Here is a 23,905-nt window from a genome sequence, read left to right as displayed (position 1 = left end):
TTACAAATACTTACAGTGCTGCATGTGCATACACTTCCTCATACACATTTAATTTATTTTAACCAGGTAGCCTAGTTGAGAACAAGTTCTCATTTGCAACTGCGACCTGGCCAAGATAAAGCAAAGCAGTTCGACATATACAACAACACATAGTTACACATGGAATAAACAAACACACAATCAATAATACAGTAGAAAAATCTATATACAGCATGTGCAAATTAGGTAGGATAAGAGAGGTAAAGGCAATAAATAGGCCATGGTGGCGAAGTAATTACAATATAGCAATTAAACACTGGAATGGTAGAATGTGCAGAAGATGAATGTGCAAGTTGAGAATACTGGGGTGCAAAGGAGCAAGATAGATAGATAGATAAATAAATAAATACAGTATGGGGATGAGGTAGATTGGAAGGGCTATTTACAGATGAGCTATGTACAGGTGCAGTGATCTGTGAGCTGCTCTGACAGCTGGTGCTTAAAGCTAGTGAGGGAGGTAAGAGTCTCCAGCTTCAGAGATTTTTGCAGTTCATTCCAGTCATTGGCAGCAGAGAACTGGAAGGAGAGGCAGCCAAAGGAAGCTTTGGCTTTGGGGGCGACCAGTGAGATATACCTGCTGGAGCGCGTGCTATGGGTGGGTGCTGCTATGGTGACCAGTGAGCTGAGATAAGGCGGGGCTTTACCTAGCAGAGACTTATAGATGACCTGGAGCAAGTGGGTTTGGCGACGAATACGAATACGAAGTAAGCGCCAGCCAACGTGATCATACAGGTCATAGTGGTGGGTAGTATACGGATGGCACTATGATAGACTGCGTGTTGGAGGCTATTAGGTAAATTACTTCACCGAAGTCGAGGATCAGTAGGATGGTGAGTTTTATGAGGGTATGTTTGGCAGCATGAGTGAAGGAGGCTTTGTTGCGAAATAGGAAGCAGATTCTAGATTTAGTTTTAGATTGGAGATGTTTAATGTGAGTCTGGAAGGAGAGTTTACAGTCTAACCAGACACCTAGGCATTTGTAGTTGTCCACATATTCTAAGTCAGGTGCGGGCAGCGATCGGTTGAAGAGCATTCATTTATTTTTACTTGCATTTAAGAGCAGTTGGAGGCCACGGATGGAGAGTTGTATGGCATTGAAGCTCATCTGGAGGTTAGTTAACACAGTGTCCAACGAAGAGCCAGAGGTATACAGAATGGTGTCGTCTGCGTAGAGGTGGATCAAATAATCACCAGCAGCGAGAACGACATCATTGATGTCAACAGAGAAGAGAGTTGGACCGAGAATTGAACCCTGTGGCGCTCCCATAGAGACTGCCAGAGGTCCGGGCAACAAGCCCTCCGATTTGACATACTGAACTCTATCGGAGAAGTAGTTGGTGAACCAAGCGAGGCAGTCATTTTAGAAACCAAGGCTGTTGAGTCTGCCAATAAGAATGTTGTGATTGACAGAGTCGAAAGCCTTAGCCAGGTCGATGAATACGGCTGCACAGTAATGTGTCTTATCGATGGCAGTTATGATATCATTTAGAACCTTGAGCGTGACTGAGGTGCACCCATGACCAGCTCTGAAACCAGATTGCATAGCGGAGAAGGTACGGTGAGATTCGAAATGGTTGGTGATCTGTTTGTTAACTTGGCTTTCAAAGACCTTAGAAAGGCAGGGTAGGATAGATATAGGTCTGTAGCAGTTTGGGTCTAGAGTGTCTCCCCCTTTGAAGAGGGGGATGACTGCGGCAGCTTTTCAATCTTTGGGAATCTCAGACGATACGAAAGAGATGTTGAACAGGATAGTTATAGGGGTTGCAATAATTTCAGCAGATAATCTTAGAAAGAGAGAGTCCAGATTGTCTAGCTCGGCTGATTTGTAGGGGTCCAGATTTTGCAGCTCTTTCAGAACATCAGCTATCTGGATTTGGGTGAAGGAGAAGTTCGGGAGGTTTGGGCGAGTTGCTGTGGGGAGTGCAGGGCTTTTGACCGGGGTAGGGGTAGCCAGGTGGGTAGGGGTAGCCGTAGAAAAATGCTTATTGAAATTCTCAATTATTGTGGATTTATTGGTAGTGACAGTGTTTCCTAGCCTCAGTGCAGTGGGCAGCTGGAAGGAGGTGCTCTTATTCTCCATGGACTTTACAGTGTCCCAGAACTTGTTTGAGTTTGTACTACAGGATGCACATTTCTGTATGAAAAAGCTAGCCTTAGCTTTCCTAACTGCCTGTATATATTGGTTCCTAACTTTCCTAAAAAGTTGCATATCGGGACTCCCGGATGGCGCAGTGGTTAAGGGTGTTGTACTGCAGCGCCAGCTGTGCGACCAGAGACTCTGGGTTCGCGCCCAGGCTCTGTCGTAACCGGCCACGACCGGGAGGTCCGTGGGGTGACGCACAATTGGCCTAGCATCGTCCGGGTTAGGGAGGGGTTAGTAGGGATATCCTTGTCTCATCGCGTACCAGCGACTCCTGTGGCGGGCCGGGCGCCATGTGCACGGTGTTTCCTCCGACACATTGGTGCGGCTGGCTTCCGGGTTGGATGCGCGCTGTGTTAACCCTTTCACACGTACCATCACACGGGTGTGATCGTTCTACAGTGGTCCCTGAAGCGTACGATCACACCCGTGTGTTTAGAACACTCATTTAGAATGCTCGTTTAGAACGGCAGTTTCGAATGACGCAACAATCAGCGTTTGAGCTGGCCACACTTTTTTCAGAAACTATTTACACAAACACAGTCCTTACAAAGTTATGTCCAGAATGTCAGCAGTTTATTTTTGGATGGATTGTTCAGATATTCACAGAAGATATAGCATAACACAATCATCCTAACCGGAAAAATGTAGGCTACATTTGTCCTAGCGCTGAGGAAAGATTGACCCAACACAAGCAGTCATATTTTCTAACTCTCGGCTGACGTAAACTACAATATGAATTAGCTAATAGCAATTACTGTATATAATTAATCACATCACGGGTGAGTGAGCTCACGGGTGAGTGAGCTCACCATTGATCGAAATAACTAGGAAATCGAAAGTAATCCGACATTAGTTTCAGCGCGCAGCCATGCATTTTTTCCTCACAGAAACCGAAGATAATAAGAGAAGACGAGATGAGTTTGGTCTGTTTGTAGTATGCATGTTGAAGGGGTGTGTCATCTACCGTCGTTCACATCCCACCATGAATTTCCGGAAGTCCTCAAAAATTAGTGAACTCTTACTCACCTCATTTTGTTATAACATCTTTGGTCAAACAGACGTGAATCCCAGAATGCATTGTATGTCAACAAACATGGATACACAGCTGGAATTAGCTTAGCTCATCATAATCAGTACAACCTTCAAAAGGTATTTTACACACATAATATGTGCCCATTACAATCTGTGCAAGAATCGGAATGCATGATTTGTCACCTAGAATTGAAAACATGTGAATAAAATCGTAAATACACAAATAATTACCACACAAAACATTTTCTGATAGTGATTTATTGATACAAGTAGCGTGTGCCGGCAGTCAACCACGTAACCTCCCACTCTGCGCCATTCAGTGTTGTTGCAGCCATGATACTATGCCTTAGAGATGGGGGTGGAAATGCAGTTGTTGTTCAGTCACTGCATGGATATTAAATATGGGTTATGCATATTCAGTTTTTTTGTCCTCTAGTAAAACAAGTTGTTGAACCAACTACCAGTACTGCAATAAAATAGATTAATATTACATATTGGCATATGTGTTTTCTTGCTGTGTTTTCATCCAGTACAACTGTTAAGGAGTGTACGTTAGCATACAAAAGCTGTCCTCATTCTTCAGCTCCAAAGATGTCCAGCTCCAGTTATGATATTGACAAATAATGTTTCTGGTTTCTGAAAGTACAGAATAAAGAGGAATTATTCATTAGAATACAATATAAGGATATAGCAATAAAACAATACTACAAAGAAGTAACATAATAAACACTGCTATAAAAAAAATAGTTTATTGCATTGACAAAATCACAGATTTGAGTTATAACAGTAAGAAATTAACTTTTGAGCTCCACAAGGGGGCAAGGCAGGGCAGAACAGAGCTATGCTGAATAGACCAAATAAACAAACCATGGTCATATCTTTTATTTAACTAGGCAAGTAATTTAAGAACAAATTAGTATTTACAATGATGGCCTACACCGGCCAAACTCGGACAACGCTGGGCCAATTGTGCGCTGCAATATGGGACGCCCAATCACAGCCAGTTGTGATACAGCCTGGATTTGAACCAGGGTGTCTGTAGTGCCATAGACCGCTGCGCCACTTGGAAGTCATAAGGCCAGGGTAGCTTCAAAATACAACACAAGCTAATAGTTTTCTGACGCAACTAGCATCGTTTTACAGAGCTAATAGAATAATGTAGCTAGGTAAGCATGATTGACAATAACACCATAAAGGTTATAACATGTGTAACGTTACCTCACGTGTCCGCAGTTATAAGGAATATATTATGATCTACAGCTACAGCAGAAACGGCATACGGAAACTATTATTATAACTATTATAACGTAATAAGGCACTTACTTTGATGGAAACGCAGCCTGGATTTGAACCAGGGAGTCTGTAGTGACGCCTCTAGTACTGATGTGCTGTGCCTTTGACCGCTGCATCACTTGAGAGTCATAAGGCCATGGGGTAGCTTCAAAATGCAAGATAATACTTCTCTGACGCATTTAGCATTGTTTTACAGAGGTAATAGAAGAATGTGGCTACGTAAGCACGATTGACTATAACACCATAAAGGTTATAAAATGAGTAACGTTACCTCACGTGTCCGCGGTGATAAAGAATATACACAAATATATTATGCTCCATACATACAGTACGCTACAATAGAAATGTGGAATAGAAAATGTGAACACGTGTGCAGATCCTGTTCTGACGGGAGATGAGCAAATGTCTGCAGACGTGAACTGCACAAACAATTGGGTAGTGCTTGGGGAATTTTGTCCGTGTCAGAAATGTCCCAAAAATGTAATTATCCGCAAAAGTAAAAATGACTATTTTTATGTGAATGAATGAGGAGGCGTAACACACCTAAATTCAAACTGTTTTTAGAAAATAAAAACTTGTTTGAAAATCATTTGAAATTGAAGTTAAAACAACCTATAAATATAAACAGGCTGCGTGCTTTAGTTTGAGGGCAGCGCGGATAAAATGTACTGTTACGTATCAATCACATTCTGGAATGGAGAGAACATTCTAACATCACGTGCATAAAAAAACTCACGCTGGGGCGACCGTTAGAGATATTTGGAACTCACGCATGAAAGGGTTAAGAAGCAGTGCGGCTTGGCTGGGTTGTGTATCGGAGGACGCATGACTTTCAACCTTCGTCTCTCCCAAGCCTGTAAGGAGTTGTAGCGATGAGACAAGACAGTAGCTACTAAACAATTGGATACCATGAAAACGGGGTAAAAACAATTAAAATAAGTTGCATATCACAGGGGCTATTTGATCTAAATGCAGAAGGCCACAGGATGTTTTTGTGCTGGTCAAGGGCAGAGAGGTCTGGAGTGAACCAAGGGCTATATCTATTCCTAGTTCTACATTTTTTTGAATGGAGCATGCTTATTTAAGATGGCGAGGAAGGCACTTTTAAAGAATAACCTCTACTGACGGGATGAGGTCAATGTCATTACAGGATACCCCGGCCAGGTCAATTAGAAAGGCCTGTTCGCAGAAGTGTTTTAGGGAGCGTTTGACAGTGAATAAGGGGTGGTCGTTTGACCGCAGACCCATTACGGATGCAGGCAATGAGGCAGTGATCGCTGAGATCTTGGTTGAAAACAGCAGATGTGTATTTGGAGGACAAGTTAGTTAGGATGATATATATGAGGGTGCCCCTGTTTACGGATTTGGGGTTGTACCTGGTAGGTTCATTGATAATTTGTGTGAGATTGAGGGCAGCAAGCCTAGTTTGTAGGACGGCCGAGGTGTTAAGCATGTCCCAGTTTAGGTCACCTAGCAGTACAAGCTCAGAAGATAGATGGGGAGCAATCAATTCACATATGGTGTCCAGGGTACAGCTGGGGGCAGAGGGTGGTCTATTTCAAGCATTATCGGTGAGAGACTTGTTTCTGGAAAGGTGAATTTTTAGAAGTAGAAGCTCGAATTGTTTTGGTACAGACCTGGATAGTAAGATAGACCTCTGCAGGCTATCTCTATAGTAGATTGCAACACCGCCCCCTTTGGCAGTTCTGTCTTGGTGGAAAATGTTATAGTTAGGGATGGAAATTTCAGGGTTTTTGGTGGTTTTCCTAAGCCAGGATTCAGACACGGCTAAGACATCCGGGTTGGCAGAATGTGCTAAAGCAGTGAATAAAACAAACTTAGGGAGTAGGCATCTAATGTTAACATGCATTAAACCAAGGCTTTTACGGTTACAGAAGTCAACAAATGAGAGCACCTGGGGAGTAGGAGTGGAACTAGGCACTGCAGATCCTGGATTAACCTCAACATCGCCAGAGGAACAGAGGAGAAGTAGGATAAGGGTACGGCTAAAGGCTATAAGAACTGGCCGACTAGCACATTCGGAACAGAGAGTAAAGGGAGCAGGTTTCTGGGCACGATAGCATAGATTCAAGGCATAATGTACAGACAAAGGTATGGTAGGAAGAGAGTACATTGGAGGTAAACCTAGGCATTGAGTAATGAAGAGAGAGATATAGTCTCTAGACGCAGATGAGCAGGGACCCTGGGCATCTTTCTTTTGGGTGTTTTTCAGAGTCAGTAGAAAGGCCTCTTTAGTGTCCTAAGTTTTCATAACTGTGACCTTAATTGCCTACTGTCTGTAAGCTGTTAACGACCGTTCCACGGGTGCATGTTCATTAATTATTTTTGGTTCATTGAACAAGCATGGAAAACAGTGTTTAACCCATTAGATACTCTATAGGCATTCAATTGAAAATACCCACATCAAAAAATCCCACATCCTGGAGGGGTTTTCCTCAGGTTTTCGCCTGCCATATCAGTTCTGTTATATTCACAGACATTATTTATTAAACTTTAGAGTGTTATCTATCCAAATATACCAATTATATGCATATCCTAGATTTTGGGCCTGAGTAACAGGCAGTTTACTTTAGGCACGCTTCTCATCCAGACGTCGAAATACTGCCCCCAAGCCATAAGAAGTTAACTAAAGGTTAAATAAAAAAATCATTAAAAAAATACCTTACAATACATGCCACCAGAGGTCTCTTCACAGTCCCCAAGTCCAGAACAGACTATAGGAGGTGCCCAGTACACATAGAGCCATGACTACATGGAAAACCTTGTGGAACAGCAGGGACTTTGAAGAGACAAACACACACACAGGCATAGACACATGCTTACAGATGCTAACACATACACTTTACACACGTACACATGGATGTTGTATTGTAGATACAGTGGGGCAAAAAAGTATTTAGTCAGCCACCAATTGTGCAAGTTCTCCCACTTAAAAAGATGAGAGAGGCCTGAAATGTTCATCATAGGTACACTTCAACTAGTTACGGACACTTTCACCATGATCCTTAGCTATTTGTTGGTGCCATTCAGCCTACATTCAGCCCAATTCAGCAACGCACTTCAATTCAAATACTTCCGGCTTCATGTGCCATTGGGAGTTTTCCATAGGATTTACGTGGATGATGTAAGTGCTTTCGCTGATGATTTTAATTCCGCGTTCAAAACAACTAGGAACTGGGAACTGGGAACTGGGAAATCTCTGACTTCCAACTTCAGTGTGTTCAAAATAACTGGGAACTTGGAAAAACATATTTTCCCCGCCTCTTTCTTGAGCTCCGACTTTCCAACCTGAATATCACTGACTTCATGATTTGACCTCGTATTTCCCAGTTGTTTTGAATGCCGCATAATGTCTATGGAATAAACCAATTCTAGGTGTGATGAGGACTTGCCCACTCACTGCACTGGCCAATCAAGGCATTCCATGGCATAATAATGCATGCTTGTGTGTCAAGTTCTGTTAGTTATTTACAGTCTTTGCATTTCCATCAACTCCAACTTGGCCATGGGAACGGAATATTCTCCTCTTAGTCCATTGTGGATTGATCCTACAGTTTATTAAATAGCACAGGCTGCTACAGTAACGAGTGGAAGCAACAGTAAAAATAAATTAGGGAGTGTTGACAGTCAACATAGTTGTAATTGGCTTCAATGAGTAGCCTCTAGGCCTTTACGTATCGCACTTTGCCTCAAATAAAAAATACTAGGCCCACGTAAATTGTATTGTATGTGTGAGGCATGTTCTCAAAGCTATAGCCTAGGCCTACCGTTGATATGGCGTTATAGGACAGAACATTTTGAATAGCCTACGTCTGGAGGAGCATGTCTTTGGTAACTGGACAAGAGGCTCTCTTTGGAGATGGGGACAGACACAAGCCAAACGGAGCACTGGAGATAGGCCTTTGTGAATTGTGAATAATGGAAAGCCTCACAAGTAGACCATTAAGAAAACCTTTAATAATAGGCTACTTGTGCAAGGCCACGATAAGAAAGACACCAGATGCATTGCTGTTGAACCAGCATTAGTTATAGTAGGGTAAGGGGTTTTTAATCAAATTAAATGGAAAACAAGCAATTGTTAGAGGAAAATAACTTAAATGTTTCTAAACATGAGTGTAACCAGATTATCTCATCTCTCATTCCATGATGGGCACATACAGCTGAAGTGGGAAGTTTACATACACTTAGGTTGGAGTCATTAAAACTTGTTTTTCAACCACTCCACAAATTTCTTGTTAATTAACAAACTATAGTTTTGGCAAGTCGGTTAGGACATCTACTTTGTGCATGACACAAGTAATTTTTCCAACAATTGTTTACAGACAGATTATTTCACCTATAATTCACTGTATCACAATTCCAGTGGGTCAGATGTTTACATACACTAAGTTGACTGTGTATTTAAACAGCTTCTAAAATTCTAGAAAATGATGTCATGGCTTTAGAAGCTTCTGATAGGATAATTGACATCATTTGAGTCAATTGGAGGTGTACCTGTGGATGTATTTCAAGGCCTACCTTCAAACTCAGTGCCTCTTTGCTTGACATCATGGGAAAATCTAAAGAAATCAGCCAAGACCTCAGTAAAAAATTGTAGACCTCCACAAGTCTGGTTCATCCTTGGGAGCAATTTCCAAATGCCTGAAGGTACCACGTTCTTCTGTACAAACAATAGTACGCAAGTATAAACTTCATGGTACCACGCAGCCGTCATAACACTCAGGAAGGAGATGAACGTACTCCTAGAGATGAACGTACTTTGGTGTGAAAAGTGCAAATCAATCCCAGAACAACAGCAAAGGGCCTTGGGAAGATGCTGGAGGAAACAGGTACAAAAGTATCTATATCCACAAAAGGCCGCTTAGCAAGGAAGAAGCCACTGCTCCAAAACCACCATAAAGAAGCCAGACTATGGTTTGCAACTGCACATGGGGACAAAGATTGTACTTTTTGGAGAAATGTCCTCTGGTCTGATGAAACAAAAATAGAACTGTTTGGTCATAATGACCATCGTTATGTTTGGAGGAAAAAGGGGGAGGCTTGCAAGCCGAAGAACACCATCCCAACCGTGAAGCACGGGGATGGCAGCATCATGTTGTGGGGGTGCTTTGCTGCAGGAGGGACTGGTGCACTTCTCAAAATAGATGGCATCATGATGTAGGGAAATTATGTGGATATATTGAAGCAAACATCTCAAGACATCAGTCAGGAAGTTAAAACTTGACAATGACCCCAAGCATACTTCCAAAGTTGTGGCAAAATGGTTTAAGAACAATGAAGTCAAGGTATTGGAGTGGCCATCACAAAGCCCTGACCTCAATCCTATAGAACATTTTTGGGCAGAACTGAAAAACTGTGTGCGTGCAAGAAGACCTACAAACCTGACTCATTTACACCAGCTGTCAGGAGGAATGGGCAAAAATTCACCCAACTTATTGTGGGAAGCTTGTGGAAGGCTACCTGAAACGTTTGACCCAAGTTAAACAATTTAAAGGCAATGCTACCAAATACTAATTGAGTGTATGTAAATGTCTGACCCACTGGGAATGTGATGAAATAAATAAAAGCTGAAATAAATAATTTTCTCTACTATTATTCTGACATTTCATATTCTTAAAATGTAGTGGTGATCCTAACTGACCTAAGAAGGAATTTTTACTAGGATTAAATGTCAGGAATTGTGAAAAATGGAGTTTAAATGTATTTGACTAAGGTGTATATAAACCTCCGACTTCAACTGTAGCCTACATGGAGGGGTTTTACGCACTTCCACAATAATAACAGGAGCTGGCTAAAATAATGTAATAGTCTACATTGATAAATAGGAGATGTCTGCTCACTGTTTTGCTGCTGCCAAACTTGATGTTTTAATAAAGCTGTGGTGATTTAAGATTGATTTCAAAGCGGTCTCATGAGCCCTGTATTGATAGTCTACTTTGTGAATGTTTTGGTCAAACAAGACTTCCATCATTAAGAGGAGGGGTTTTAATCAAATGGAACGAAATGGGAAAAAACATTTGTTTGTTTTGTTTCTAAATACGAGGTTTACAGGCACAAAAAGCACATCTCTCTGGTTCCATGTGCATATGGGCGCTGTGCGTCACAGCTGGATAGGCTGTGCTACCGTCGCGTTACAGTTTAAGACTAGCTTTCGGTTGGTCTTAAATATCCCCATCAACACATACTGAAATTGGCATTTTGATGCAAGCACATTGTTAAGGACACACCTCAGATATTGCCACCCCTCCCACCTCAATGCAAGCAAGCTCATTTAAGACAGGTAAATTACCAATTTATAAGATTTGAAAATAGAAGAGCGTCAGATTTATTCATTTATTTCATTTATTTCACCTTTATTTAACCAGGTAGGCCAGTTGAGAACAAGTTCTCATTTACAACTGTGACCTGGTCAAGATAAAGCAAAGCAGTGCGACAAAAACAACAACACAGAGTTACACGTAAACAAACGTACAGTCAATAACACAATAGAAAAATATATGTACAGTGTGCGCAAATGTAGAAGAGTAGGGAGGTAAGGCAATAAATTGGACATAGAGGCAAAATAATTACAACTTAGCATTAACACTGGAGTGATAGATGTGCAGATGATGATGTGCAAGTAGAGATACTGGGGTGCAAAAGAGCAAGAAGATATATAACAATATGGGGATGAGGTAGTTGGGTGGGCTATTTACAGATTGGCTGTGTACAAGTACAGTGATCGTTAAGCTGCTCTGACAGCTGATGCTTAAAGTTAGAGATGGAGATATAAGACTCCAGCTTCAGTGATTTTTGCCATTTGTTCCAGTTATTGGCAGCAGAGAACCGGAAGGAAAGGCAGCCAAAGGAAGTGTTGGCTTTGAGGATGACCAGTGAAATATACCTGCTGGAGTGCGTGCTATGGGTGGGTGTTGCTATGGTGACCAGCGATCTGAGATAAGGTGGGGCTTTACCTAGCAAAGACTTATAGATGACCTGGAGCCAGTGGGTTTGGCGATGAGGGTTAGGGTTTAACAGTTTGATATTGCAAACGAGTGTATGTTTGACAATTGCGCTGGCTTCACGCCAGCTGCAAATAGAGCCCTAGGAGTCAGCTATACAGCACAAACATATCTGGGACCAGCTATGATAGTGCTAAAAAAGCATATGAATTTAAAGTATTATGCATTAAGTTCCCAGTGGCCAGACTGTGATTTAGGGGTTATGGTCGTGGTAAAGAGTACGGCAACATCTGATGATGACACTTACGACACTCAGGCTGCATACACCGCTCCACCTGTTCCAGCTCCTCTGTACACTCCCCTAGGTCCGGAGACTTGAGCATTCGCTGGCGTGCCCTCACGCCCTTCCCACACGTTACACTACAGACGCTCCAGTCCGACCACGGAGACAGCATGCACAGGATGGTGTCTGCAGGGATATACCAAGCAGGCATAATACATGATACATAATAATGTCCCCTGCTGTTCAGAACAATAGTTTCAACATACATGACAACATTAATTTCCGCCATCTTCAGCTACTGTTTTTTCATAGCTGAATGGACGTGAAATGATCTTATTGTTTGAATAAATTCTCACACATGCGCTCCTCTGAGAGATCTGTTGATTTGAGTGTGTATCTAGCCGGTTGGATCTAGATAGGTACAAACTACAAGGCCCCTTGGCAGATGGCTGAACAAGGCTACCTGTCACAGTGCTGAGGCAGTTGTTGAGTGGGTGTTGGAGGAATTACTCACTGCAATCAGGCATCATGCACTTCTCCACCTCTGCCACCTCCGCCTTGCACATGGAACCGTCAGAGGGGGGCATCTTCACCATGCGCTCACGCCGCTTCATACCCAGCCCACAGGTGGTGCTGCAGGGATCCCACTCGCCCCACTCTGTCACCACACAGCTACTGGGGGCTGATGGATTTACATGGACAGATATACACTCATCCACAGGGATGGGACTTTGTTATAGCAGCTTGCGATTACTGTTGTTAACATTTACTTGAGAAACCATGTTCCATTAACACACTGACTGAATATTAAGCCTGGTGGCATATAGCAGCTTTTCAACATAGGATTTATTTTTTATTTTTTTAACTATATGTCATCATGCCATCATATTATAGACAAAACATAATCTTTTAGTCTTTAACACAAAAGGCCTGAACCCACAACATGATCCTGATGTCACAATTTGGATCATCTCCATGTTTCACTGAGACTCACAGCAGTCGTTGTTGACCACACACTTTTCTGTCTCCTCAGTGTTCAGAGAGCAGATGGATCCATCCTCGGGGAACTGTTTGATGTAGCGCTCCCGATACCTCATCCCCATCCCACAGGACTCACTGCATGGAGACCAGCTGATCCACTCTGACATCATACAGGTAGACACGTCTGGGAACAACAAGAGTCAAGGGCATAGCCTGGATAAACCAGACCGAACTCTGTGATCACCATTGTGTCATGGTGAGTGCAGGGTTCAGTCTGGTTTAACCAGGCTAGCAAAGACGAGCAGGGTCATTGACAAGTCATACAAACATCACTAATAGCTGACACCTGAATTCCACCGCCCTTCATCTGATAACAAGTAACACACCCAACATAAATTATCCACTCTGCTCTCTTCAATTATCTGGGAACAGAGTTTGTAAATAGTTTTTTTTCATAGAGGATGGATGAACTTTCGGGAACTTTAACATGGATTTGTCTCTCATCTGGTCCCCCCCACTGCCTGGCTGCAGATTGGGAGCAGTGGTGAGTGTAGCTTAATAAAGAAGAACTAAGTGAATCATTAATAAGAGCTGTAAACAAATGTGGCGCGGATGAGGCCCTGTTCAGCTTCAGGAATATCAATCAACTACGGGCTGTTGACGGAGCGATAAATTAAAACAAAGGAGTAACGTGCAGGAGGAAAAGCTTGCAATCCCAGTATTATTAATCAATAGTGTGCATTAGAGTGAAAAGATAGCCTTGAACAATTCAAACCCACTCATCAAGCTCTGACAAAGCTGAGATTTGGGGCCCAGAGAGAGGTTAATGGAGGTAGGAGAGAGAAAGATAGTAGGAAGTAGGGAGGAAGGAGAAAGAGAGAGACACCTCTGCATGACTGATCATGTGACTTTAAGAAGAGTGGTCCTAATTGACAACTTTGATGAGAATTGGACAAAGAGTCAGTTACTTCCTGATGAAGAAAGTTAATGCCAATCTGACTGAATAGAACAGCCTCCAGACCTCCCTTGTTTACTGGAGGAAGAAGTGCTTGTTGAAAATCATGTGTTTTGATCTCTACCCGGTTACGGCAGTTGATGAGACTCCAAAGTCCTAGCTTTGCTTCTTGTGTTTGAATGCCAAGGACAAAACAGTGTTAATTATGCATCTTCGGTAGCACGTAAACCGTGAAAGGGAAAACAATGCCAACACCATATAGGTCGTTATCAATAATACGGTTTAGAGCGTTCGATTTGACTGCTGGACGGTACGGAGACCCCCAGCTCCACTGAAACCATTGACAACTACGTGCCATTTTCAAGGGAAAATAAATGTTTTAAATAAATGCTGGTTTCAATATTATCACTTCTTGAAGAGCATAGTCATCATCAGAGCATCATCAGAGTCATACAGCAAGTAACTGCTTGCTTTTCATGACCAGTACACATCAGTTGATCATGTATTAGATACGTGAGGGTAGCCTATCCATTTGGCATGTAGTGTCATTTAGCTTGCTTCATCAGAGATTAGGCTTTTGGACAGAGCTTGACATCGGCAAGTCCTCGTCCTGATAAAGTTATCAGTCGGAATACTGTCATTACCACTAGATGGCAAGCAAATCAAACAATATTTCCATATAGCCATCTAGTTTATCCCCTGAAAGTTAGCTTGTTAACTAGCCATATTGACCTGATCTGTTATTAGCTAGCTAGTCAATTAGATGTGATCCATCAATCAATGTAACCATGTCTGTTAGCAGCAATCATGATGAAACACTCTTAAAAACAATGTTGAAAAGAGGATGTTAGCTAACTTTTCTAGGCAGGCTTACATTGGTTGGAGAAGAAAGTACATTAATTCAATTTACCACTAGCCTATATGTTTAGCCAACTGTTCTACCGGTAGCTTGCAATGTAAACATTATCATCTAACAGTTCATCCGCAAATGTGTCCTTCTGCTTGACAGGCTGAGCCCAGAAAGAATGAGAAATCAACCTAAACCACTCATACTTGTCAGGTAGAGTTCACTTTGATTTTATATCCAATTATTGGTGGCCAATATTTAGAGATATTGTGAGGCTAAAAATGACATGATCAACATATTTTTACTGCTCATGAAAAGCATGCAGTTACTTGCTGTATAACTCTGCTAAATGTGCTGAGGTGATGATATTACAACCAAATAGTTAACGTTTACTTAACAATCCCTTAAAAACATCACACAGTTGTAAATGGTTTTAGCAGAGCAGGGGTCTCCTTGCCCACCAGCAGGCTAATCCAACACTCTGCACCTTATTGTGATGTTTTATTGATAAAGACCTACTTCCTTGTGCTTGGCTAAGAAGTTGGAGGAGGAGCATGACACCATCTCAACCCAAATTCCTGTTCTCATGAATACGGGACCTCTCCCATGTTAGGCCTTAGTTCAGTCTGATTGTGCACATGGATATGTGAGAGTAGGAAACAATGTCACCACCGATTAAACTACGATAATCAATCATTTCAATAAGCATTTTTCTACGGAGAGACTCTGGTCTGATGAAACCAAGATTGAACTCTTTTGACTGAATGCCAAGAGTCACTTCTGGAGGAAATCTGGCACCATCGCTACGGTGAAGCATGGCAAAGGCAGCATCATGCTGTGGGGATGTTTTTCAGCGGCAGGGACTGGGAGACTAGTCAGGATCGAGGCAAAGATGAATGGAGCAAAGTACAGAGAGATCCTTGATTAAAACCCACTCCAGAGAGCCCAGGACCTCAGACCGGGGTGAAAGGTTCACCTTCCAACAGAACAACGACCCTTAGCACACAGCCAACACAACGCAGGAGTGGCTTCGGGACAAGTCTCTGAATGTCCTTGAGTGGCCCAGCCAGAGCCCGGACATCAACCCGATCGAACATTTCTGAAGTGACCTGAAAATAGCTATACAGCAACGCTCCCCATCCAACCTGACAGAGCTTGAGAGGATCTGCAGAGAAGAATGCGAGAAACTCTCCAAATACAGGTGTGCCAAGCTTGTTGCGTCATACTCAAGAAGACCTGAGGCTGTAATCGCTGCCAAAGGTGCTTCAACAAAGTACTGAGTAAAGGGTCTGAATACTTATGGAAAAAAAATCAAAAATATATATTTTTGCTTTGTCATTATGGGATATTGTGTGTAGATTTAATCAATTTAGGACAAGGCTGTAACCTAACAAATTGTGGAAAAAGTCAAGGGTTCTGAGTACTTTCCGAAAGCACTGTAAATGCATTTGGGGGACCTAAGCAAAATTTTGTTGGGGGCCCACCCACATGGTGGGAAAAACATTTAACTGGCCCCCGTCTTGAAGGCGTAGATAAAAAAAAATACATTTCCTGCAATTCTACACATTTTGCCATGGGGCAGATACATGTTTTTTTTGCAGTTTTACAGCTAATTTCCTGCAGTTCTAACTATTTGCCATGACTTATGCCATGTTAATATGATATCTGAGTGAGAGTGATGAACAAAATCAATTGGGGCCCCCTGGAGGTCAGGGCCCCAGGGAGATGCCCTGCGTGCCCAGTCAGTATTTGGCCATGTTTACAACATTAGATGGCTGGCTGGACTAACTTACCAATCTAAACATTGTTTGCTGACATGGCTAATTGAGTGACTGTCAGCAACTGACATAACAAGAGAAAAACTGCTGATGCACAACTAAATTTCTAAATTGCACCTTATGTATTTTACTATTCTAACTCTAAACAGTAGAGTTAGAGACCCCGACTGTGACACTGTCCTTAGTCCTCACCCTCCTCGCTGCAGCCAGGCCCCATGCAGGGCTTGAAGTCCTGGGTATGAGGGCAGGGCACACTGAGGTCCAGCTGGGCCTTCAGCATCCTCTGTCTCATCCTCCGGCCCTTGTCACAGCTGGCTGAGCTGCAGGCTGACCATGGAGACCAGTTGGAGTAGATGCACGTCTCTGGAGTGTCGTCTGGACGGAGAAATTGGGTGACAATAACTGCATTAGTTAAATGTCACTATTTTGGCATATTCTAATGAGACCATGTTGGTGGGAAGGGGGAATTCATATGCACTGTTCATGTATGTAACCCTATATTTTCACTTAGAATGTGTTGGGGCTGTATAGTTAAGCACTAATTGCCTATAAAAGTCAATGCAAGTTCATACAGTTCATTGCTCTAACCACAGTGTATAGTTACTGTACAATACCCACAGTACGTGTATTGTAATGTACTGGAGACCGTCCTGTTTAGGAAACAGACAGTGTCGTGCTCAACAGAATGAGAGTAGAGAGAACAAATCATTTGGTTGAGGTTCAAAGGTAGTATTGGAATGTAATTGCAGGGTGTGGTTAGAAACCCCATCAGGTTCATTTCTGCTGCTTGGCCGTGTTCATGCTTTTCAGCAGACAGACATCTGGAGGTTTAAACAGGCTGCCAGGCAAATGCTTCATTAAAGACTTCAGCAGATACAGTGTGTGGCTTTTAAATTGAACATCCCAAATTGGTTTGAGATAAAGTGATTACTCACCTTCCTCCTTCTCCTCCTGGCCAATATCTGCCACGATATCGTCCACCGTGTCCGGGACAATATTGCACTGCTCTCCCTGTGGGCAAGAAACATGATTCAACATCACAAACACTGATAAAATGTTACATTTACCATCTAATATCATATATTCTCATTGGAGACAAGGGTATTTATTTTCTAGACAATCTTCAGTAAAATGGAGTTTAGGTCAATATGACATCTGGTTTTTGGATTAAAAGACATTTCGTTGTTTTTTTTTGCTTCAGTTGTCAGGAGACAACCACACTGTTAATTTTCTCTGTGTTTTTCAAAGACTTGCTATGATCACTATGGCAATATACTGCCAATTCAAAGAGCTATGTATCCAAAGCAACATTACATGTATAGCGACTGTGAGGAGAGTTATGTTGCATGAACATTCACATCTCTTCAGAGGGAGCAGACACAGACAGAGAGCTGAATGAATGAGGCATATGCTATAGTTACCTTTCGGGCTATCCTCTCCACCACTACCCGGGCCAAGGCTGTGATAGGGCCTCCCTCTGTGTCATAGAAGGGGCTCTGGGGGTGGTCCAGGCTGGTCAGGGACCGGATCCTCTCCTGAGGTATTGTGGGCTTGTTGGGAGACTGGAATGGTAAAGGTACAGGGTGGAGTATGAGTGATACAACATGGGCATAGGGCCAGGACTAACTGTAACACAGGGTAATACAGGTCCATGGAAGGGAGTTAGTACAACAGTACTAACAGTAATACTAACAGGAGTTAGTATGGGCACAGGGTTGGCAGTAACTGTAACACAGGGTAGTATGGGAACAGGGCTGGTACAGTAATAACTAACACAGGGTAGTATGGGGACGCCAGTGGAGGCTCCTCAGAGGAGTAAGGGGAGGACCATCCTCCTCAGTGAATTTCATAAAAATAAAACAGTTGAACATTAAAAAAGTTATAATTTTTGATGAAACTATACAAAATATATTAATGTTACCAAATAGTTTATTAAAACTGTTTTGCAATGAAGATAGAAGCACTCTGTAGGGTAGCACTATGGTGTAGCTGGAAGACAGCTAGCTTCTGTCCTCCTTTGGGTAAATTGACTTCAATTCAAAACCTAAGAGGCTCATGGTTCTCACCCCCTTCCATAGACTTACACAGTAATTATGACGACTTCCGGAGGACATCCTCCAAACTATCAGAGCTCTTGCAGCATGAACTGACATGCTATCAGAGAATGAATCTAGTACTGAAAGCATAAGCTACAGCTAGCTAGCACTGCAGTGCATAAACTGTGGTGAGAAGTTGACACAAAGAAAGAGTAAGGCAATAGTTGAACAGTTTTGAACAAATTAATTTCTTCCAAAATTAAGGAGAAGTAAGAGAGAGAGAGAGAGCTAGCTACGTGTATATTTTATAGTATATCTTTTTTTCACTTTCACTTACTTAGCTAGTGTCAAATGCAGGCAGCCTACTCAAACAGAGAGGGATGCTATGTTAGCTAGCTGGCTATGGCTATCCAACACTAGAACTCTTTCAAGTAAAGGTAAGCTTTTGGCTTTATTAATTTTTGCCAATGTAGCCAGCCGGTGTAACTGCTAAACTGATTGCTGCTGACTACACTGTTCTGCATGATTGTAGCAGGTTTACTAACGCCTTAGTTCTAGTAGCTATGCCTATGTTGACTATGACGTGACAACGTTGTAGGCTGTGTGTAGCAGTTAGCAGTCATGATATGAAGGTTTGGATTGGAAAGGTTTTTCCGCCTGGTCACAAACCACTGATGTTTTCTGCACTGAAGTCCACAAGCGAAGGGAAAAGGTGAGCGGAAGAGAGCACATAGATTGATGCGAGAAGGAATTATATATTACACGAGCTGCTTGTACGTGTCTGGTATGAAAGTTAACTGTGTTTGCATGTGATCAGGGGTGTATTCATTGTGCTGAACGGAGGCAAACGGAGGCAAACGGAATGAAATTGGGACAAATTTACTTGAATTTGTCAAATAGAAACTCTCATTTGCAACTGTTGGACTAACGATTACACCCTACATCAGCTAGATGCAGGCAAAAGTGTGCGTCCCTGTCTGTCACCTTGATTACTCAAAATTCTCTCAACCTGTGCACCTACATTGTACATTTTCATTCTAAGGCTAGATTGTAGCACCCACATGATGGGTACAGGGAAAATTTCAGTATCACGTATTATCTAAAACCTATTGATGTTACATTGAGTTGGATGAATGAAATATGAATGACAGTCATCCAAAATGCTGTAATAGAAATAAGGCTCATGAAATTGATTTAATCATCCTCCCTCATCTTAATTGGCACAGATCGCCACTGGGGCACAGGGCTGATAGTAACTGTAACACAGGGTAGTGTGGGCACAGGGAGGGGCGCTAGTGAAACAGTGTGGGCATGGGGCTGAGTGAGAGCGAGCACCTCATCATGTTCAGCTGCCATCTGTTAGGGGACTCAGTGTTTGATCTCAATATGCATAATTGATCAAATGTGTAATATTTATTTTATGAGTGATTTATGTGTATGTTTCCTGCTAGGTGCTTTGTAAATCACCTTTCATGATTCGGTTCCAAAACAGTTACTTCAGGGAAGAGAAAACTACAAAAGCCATTTCTACTTTAACTTCAGGGAATCTAGTTTTAGTTTTTATATGTTTTCATTGGTACTGCAGCCAAAAGTAGCCATAAACTAAATGACTAAATCACATATGGAGTAGATGAATGTATTTGTCATCTGCTTTCTTTACAAAGAAAATATCAAATGGTATTTACAGATTGTGGATTTACGTATGGTATGCTGTGTGGGTCTACATTGAAGTCTGGTTTTATCTTCAGTGTCTTTTCTGGCCTATAGATGGCAGTGTCTTTCCATTTCGTTCCCCAGTGTCTTTTAAAGCCAGCAGAAAATGTCATTCTAAATTCCAGGGCAGGATTTGATGGGGACATATTTACAATGTGGAGACAACTAGTCTGTGAGGCAGCCTCTTGGGTAAATAGGCACGCCTCAATAAAATGACTACAGAGTGAATGTGCTGCTTTATGTTAGCAGTAGGTTTTTCGCTGATTCTGTTTCGTACGTTTTTCAGCCAAGGTTGGGTCATTTGTATATTCATGAGCCATAAACAAAAAATAAAAACGCAAATCTCCTGCACTATTAATGAAAATAGATCAAAAGCTTTCATTCCAGATTCATGGAAAAATACAGAGGCCTGGTTTTGAAAGTCAGAAAGGCAGAGGTATTTAACTAGTTAACTGAACCAGACCAAGAAACCAGAGCCATTTATGAAATATTGACCCCTTGTCTGGGGGCCCAGGACCCTCACCTCATAGGTGACTCCACTGTCAGTGCCTGCGTCCCAGGGGATGAGGTCTTGGTCCAGCCTCTGGACCCAGCCACACTCCTTGGTGCAGAGGTCCTCTGCAGACAGCCCCACGTTCCAGTCAGGGCTGGGCCCCAGCATGCTCAGAAAGGACATGAGGTGACGCGTCCGGTCCACTGAGAACTCAGCTGAGGGAGCTGCCCGCCTGGAAAGACAAAGAGATATACAGACATGTACCGTATGCTCCCCAATGTGCAGATTGATCTTATTGATCAACATAGCTCCATGAGACAGCCAGCTCCATAAGTGGCAAGCTCTACAAGTACAGTATGAGATAAATATGTATACATTAGTATTGATAGATAGAGAGGGTTGACAATATTGGCAATGTTAAAGACTGGTGAAGGCTAATACAATATACAACTGTGGTGTTAATGTAGATGCAGTGCATACCGCACCAATTATGTGCTTTAAGTGTTTCTCGGTACTGGTATTCCCTGTATATAGCCTTTTTATTGTTATGTCATTTTATTGTGTTACTTTTTAAAAGTAATTGCCCCCCTCACAATTAATACTTTAACTGGTTGTGCCACCTTTAGCTGCAATGACTGCAACCAAAAGCTTCCTGTAGTTGTTGATCAGTCTCTCACAACGCTGTGGAGGAATTTTGGCCCACTCTTCCAAAAAGTTCACCTGGATGATCATCAAGACTCTTGGAGGAATGTTCTATGGACAGATGAGTCAAAAGTAGAACTTTTTGGACGACATGAGTCCTATTATGCCTGGCGAAAACCAAACACTGCATTCCACAGTAAGAACCTTATACCAACGGTCAAGCATGGTGGTGGTAGTGTGATGGTTTGGGGATGCTTCAGGACCTGGACAACTCGCCTTAATAGATGGAGCCATGAATTCTGCTCCGTATCAGAGAATTCTACAGGAGAATGTCAGGTCATCCGTCTGTGAGCTGAAGCTTTAGCGCAGCTGGGTCATGCAGCAAGACAATGATCCAAAACACACAATCATGTCTACATGAAAATGGCAAAGAAAAGTTTTGGAATGGCCAAAGTCCAGACCTAATCACAATTGAAATGTGTGGCAGGACTTGAAATGCTTGAAAACCCACAAACGTTGCTGAGTTAAAGCAGTTCTGCATGGAAGAGTGGGCCAAAATACCTCCACAGCGACACGAGAGACTGACTAACAACTACAGGAAGTGTTTGGAGTAATTGCAGCTAAAGGTGGCATAACCAGTTATTGAGTGTAAGGCGGCAATACTTTTTTTCACACAGGGGCTTTGGGTGTTTGCATAACTTTGTTTATGAAATAAGTTATGTCATTTTTGTGTTATTTGCTCACTAAGATTCCCTTTATCTAAAATTAAGTTTTGCTTGAAGATCTCAGTATCAAAATTCAGTATCAAAAATATGCAAAAGTAGAGAAAAGGGGGCAATACTTTTTCAAAACACTGTCTATTCATAAAGTTTAGTTCAATAAATATTCAAAATGAACACTTACACTATCTTAAAGTCCAAACAAAGAAGTATAACACATTTCTGTCATAACCACTCAACATATTAATAAATAATAACTTGTTTATATTTAGAACTCATTAGAGGGAATAATGTTGTATCATAGACAGCAGAAGGCATTCGAGAAGTGTTAATGAGACAGATGTTATGTTGGAGATGTTGTTAAGGCTGGAGGATGTGTGTGGAGGCTAAAGAAAGATATTATGATTCCTTCCCAAATAGCTCCCTATTCCCTATATAGTGCACTACTTTTCACCAGACCCTATAGGCCCTGGTCAAAGGTAGTGCACAAATTGGGAACAGGATGCCATTTGGGACTCTATTTATGTGTTAAATGCCACTATACTAACACTAAGAGGAGAAGAACATCCAGTAACATCTCAATAGTTACTGAAAGAGGTGTGAAGGGATCATAAAAAATTAGAAGGAGAAATATTATATAATTAAGTGATTAACAACAAAACTCTTTTACATGAGCTGAAAAGAAAGGTGCCAGAAATTTTAGATACGGACAAAAAGCTTTACATCCTTGTTAGTGAGGGTTTGTTCTTTGCCAAGATAATCCATCCAACTGACAGGTTTTGCATATCAAAAATCTGATCACACAGGTGCACCGTGTGCTTGGGACAATAATAGGCCACTCTTAAATGTGCAGTTTTGTCACATAACACAATGCCACAGATGTCTCAAGTTTTGAGGGAGCGTGCAATTGGCATGCTGACTGCAGGAATGTCCACCAGAGCTGTTTTCAGAGAATCTAATATTAATTTCTCTACCATAAGCCGCCTCCAACATCATCATAGAGAATTTGGCAGTACGTCCAATCGGCCTCACAACCGCAGATCACGTGTAACCACATCTCACCTGCGGGATTGTCAGAGACCACCTGGACAGCTGAAGAAATTGTGGGTTTGCACAACCAAAGAATTTCTGCACAATCTGTCAGAAACCGTCTCATGGAAGCTCATCTGCGTGCTTGTTCTTCCATGGCCTGCATACTCACCAGACATGTCACCCATTGAGCAAGTTTGGGATGCTCAGGATCGATGTGTACGACAGTGTGTTCCAGTTCCCGCCAATATCCAGCAACTTCACACAGCCTTTGAAGAGGAGTGGGACAACATTCCACAGGCCACAATCAACAGCCTGATCAACTCTATGTGAAGGAGATGTGTCACGCTGCATGATGCAAATGGTGGTCACACCAGATACTGACTGGTTTTCTGATCCACACCTCTACCTTTTTTTAAGGTTTCTGTTACCAACAGATGCATATATGTATTCCCAGTCGTATGAAATCGATAGATTAGGGTCTAGTTTATTTATTTAAATTGACTGATTTCCTGATTTGAACTGTAACTCAGTAAAATCTGAAATTGTTGAAATTGTTGCATGCTGCGTTTATATTTTGGTTCAGTGTAGAATTGTCACATTCCACATGCACATCAATATTTTTAAACGATCTCCTTCAATTTGAGACATCTATAATGTTGATGTTTTTCCAACCCCCTTTAACATCAACAATGAATATGTCTCCTCCAACAAAGCAAACATTCCTTGGCTTAATTGACAGGCTTATTTGAAAATAGGTCAATGAAACATCTTGATATATTGGAGCAGGAGGGAGGCTATTAACCTTAATCTCAGAAACACCCCGAGGGAACACATCTCTCATCAAAACAGGAGCCTTCTTTTCACAAACAAAAAAGCTCATGAAAAATGTACACAATCATTAATGAATTTAAGAAAACATCCACAGGCCAAGCATGTAGCTGGTGAATGAATTCTGGG

At 42.0% G+C, this 23,905-nt stretch overlaps 1 protein-coding gene and 1 long non-coding RNA gene across 2 annotated transcripts in view; both read right to left on the bottom strand.

Moving 5' to 3' along the window:
- LOC115134023 (spondin-1-like) overlaps window positions 1–23,905 on the bottom strand; it is a 144,295-nt gene that overhangs the window by 10,528 nt on the left and 109,862 nt on the right. The window contains exons 8-14 of the mRNA XM_029667554.2: window positions 20,586–20,787; window positions 17,735–17,875; window positions 17,249–17,324; window positions 16,506–16,688; window positions 12,747–12,917; window positions 12,267–12,434; window positions 11,777–11,938 (exon numbers count right to left, since the gene is read on the bottom strand). Of these exons, the coding sequence (XP_029523414.1) occupies window positions 11,777–11,938; window positions 12,267–12,434; window positions 12,747–12,917; window positions 16,506–16,688; window positions 17,249–17,324; window positions 17,735–17,875; window positions 20,586–20,787 (1,103 nt within the window). The remainder of the gene's footprint in view (window positions 1–11,776; window positions 11,939–12,266; window positions 12,435–12,746; window positions 12,918–16,505; window positions 16,689–17,248; window positions 17,325–17,734; window positions 17,876–20,585; window positions 20,788–23,905) is intronic.
- On the bottom strand, window positions 3,457–4,633 carry LOC135573348 (uncharacterized). The gene is made up of 2 exons (XR_010464675.1): window positions 4,538–4,633; window positions 3,457–3,850 (listed from the first exon to the last, which is right to left on the bottom strand). It is a non-coding gene; the product is annotated as an uncharacterized LOC135573348 (long non-coding RNA).

This window comes from Oncorhynchus nerka, linkage group LG9a (genome assembly GCF_034236695.1).
Source record: "Oncorhynchus nerka isolate Pitt River linkage group LG9a, Oner_Uvic_2.0, whole genome shotgun sequence".
Taxonomy (NCBI): Eukaryota; Metazoa; Chordata; class Actinopteri; order Salmoniformes; family Salmonidae; genus Oncorhynchus; species Oncorhynchus nerka.
This window is presented reverse-complemented; position numbering and strand designations above follow the sequence as displayed.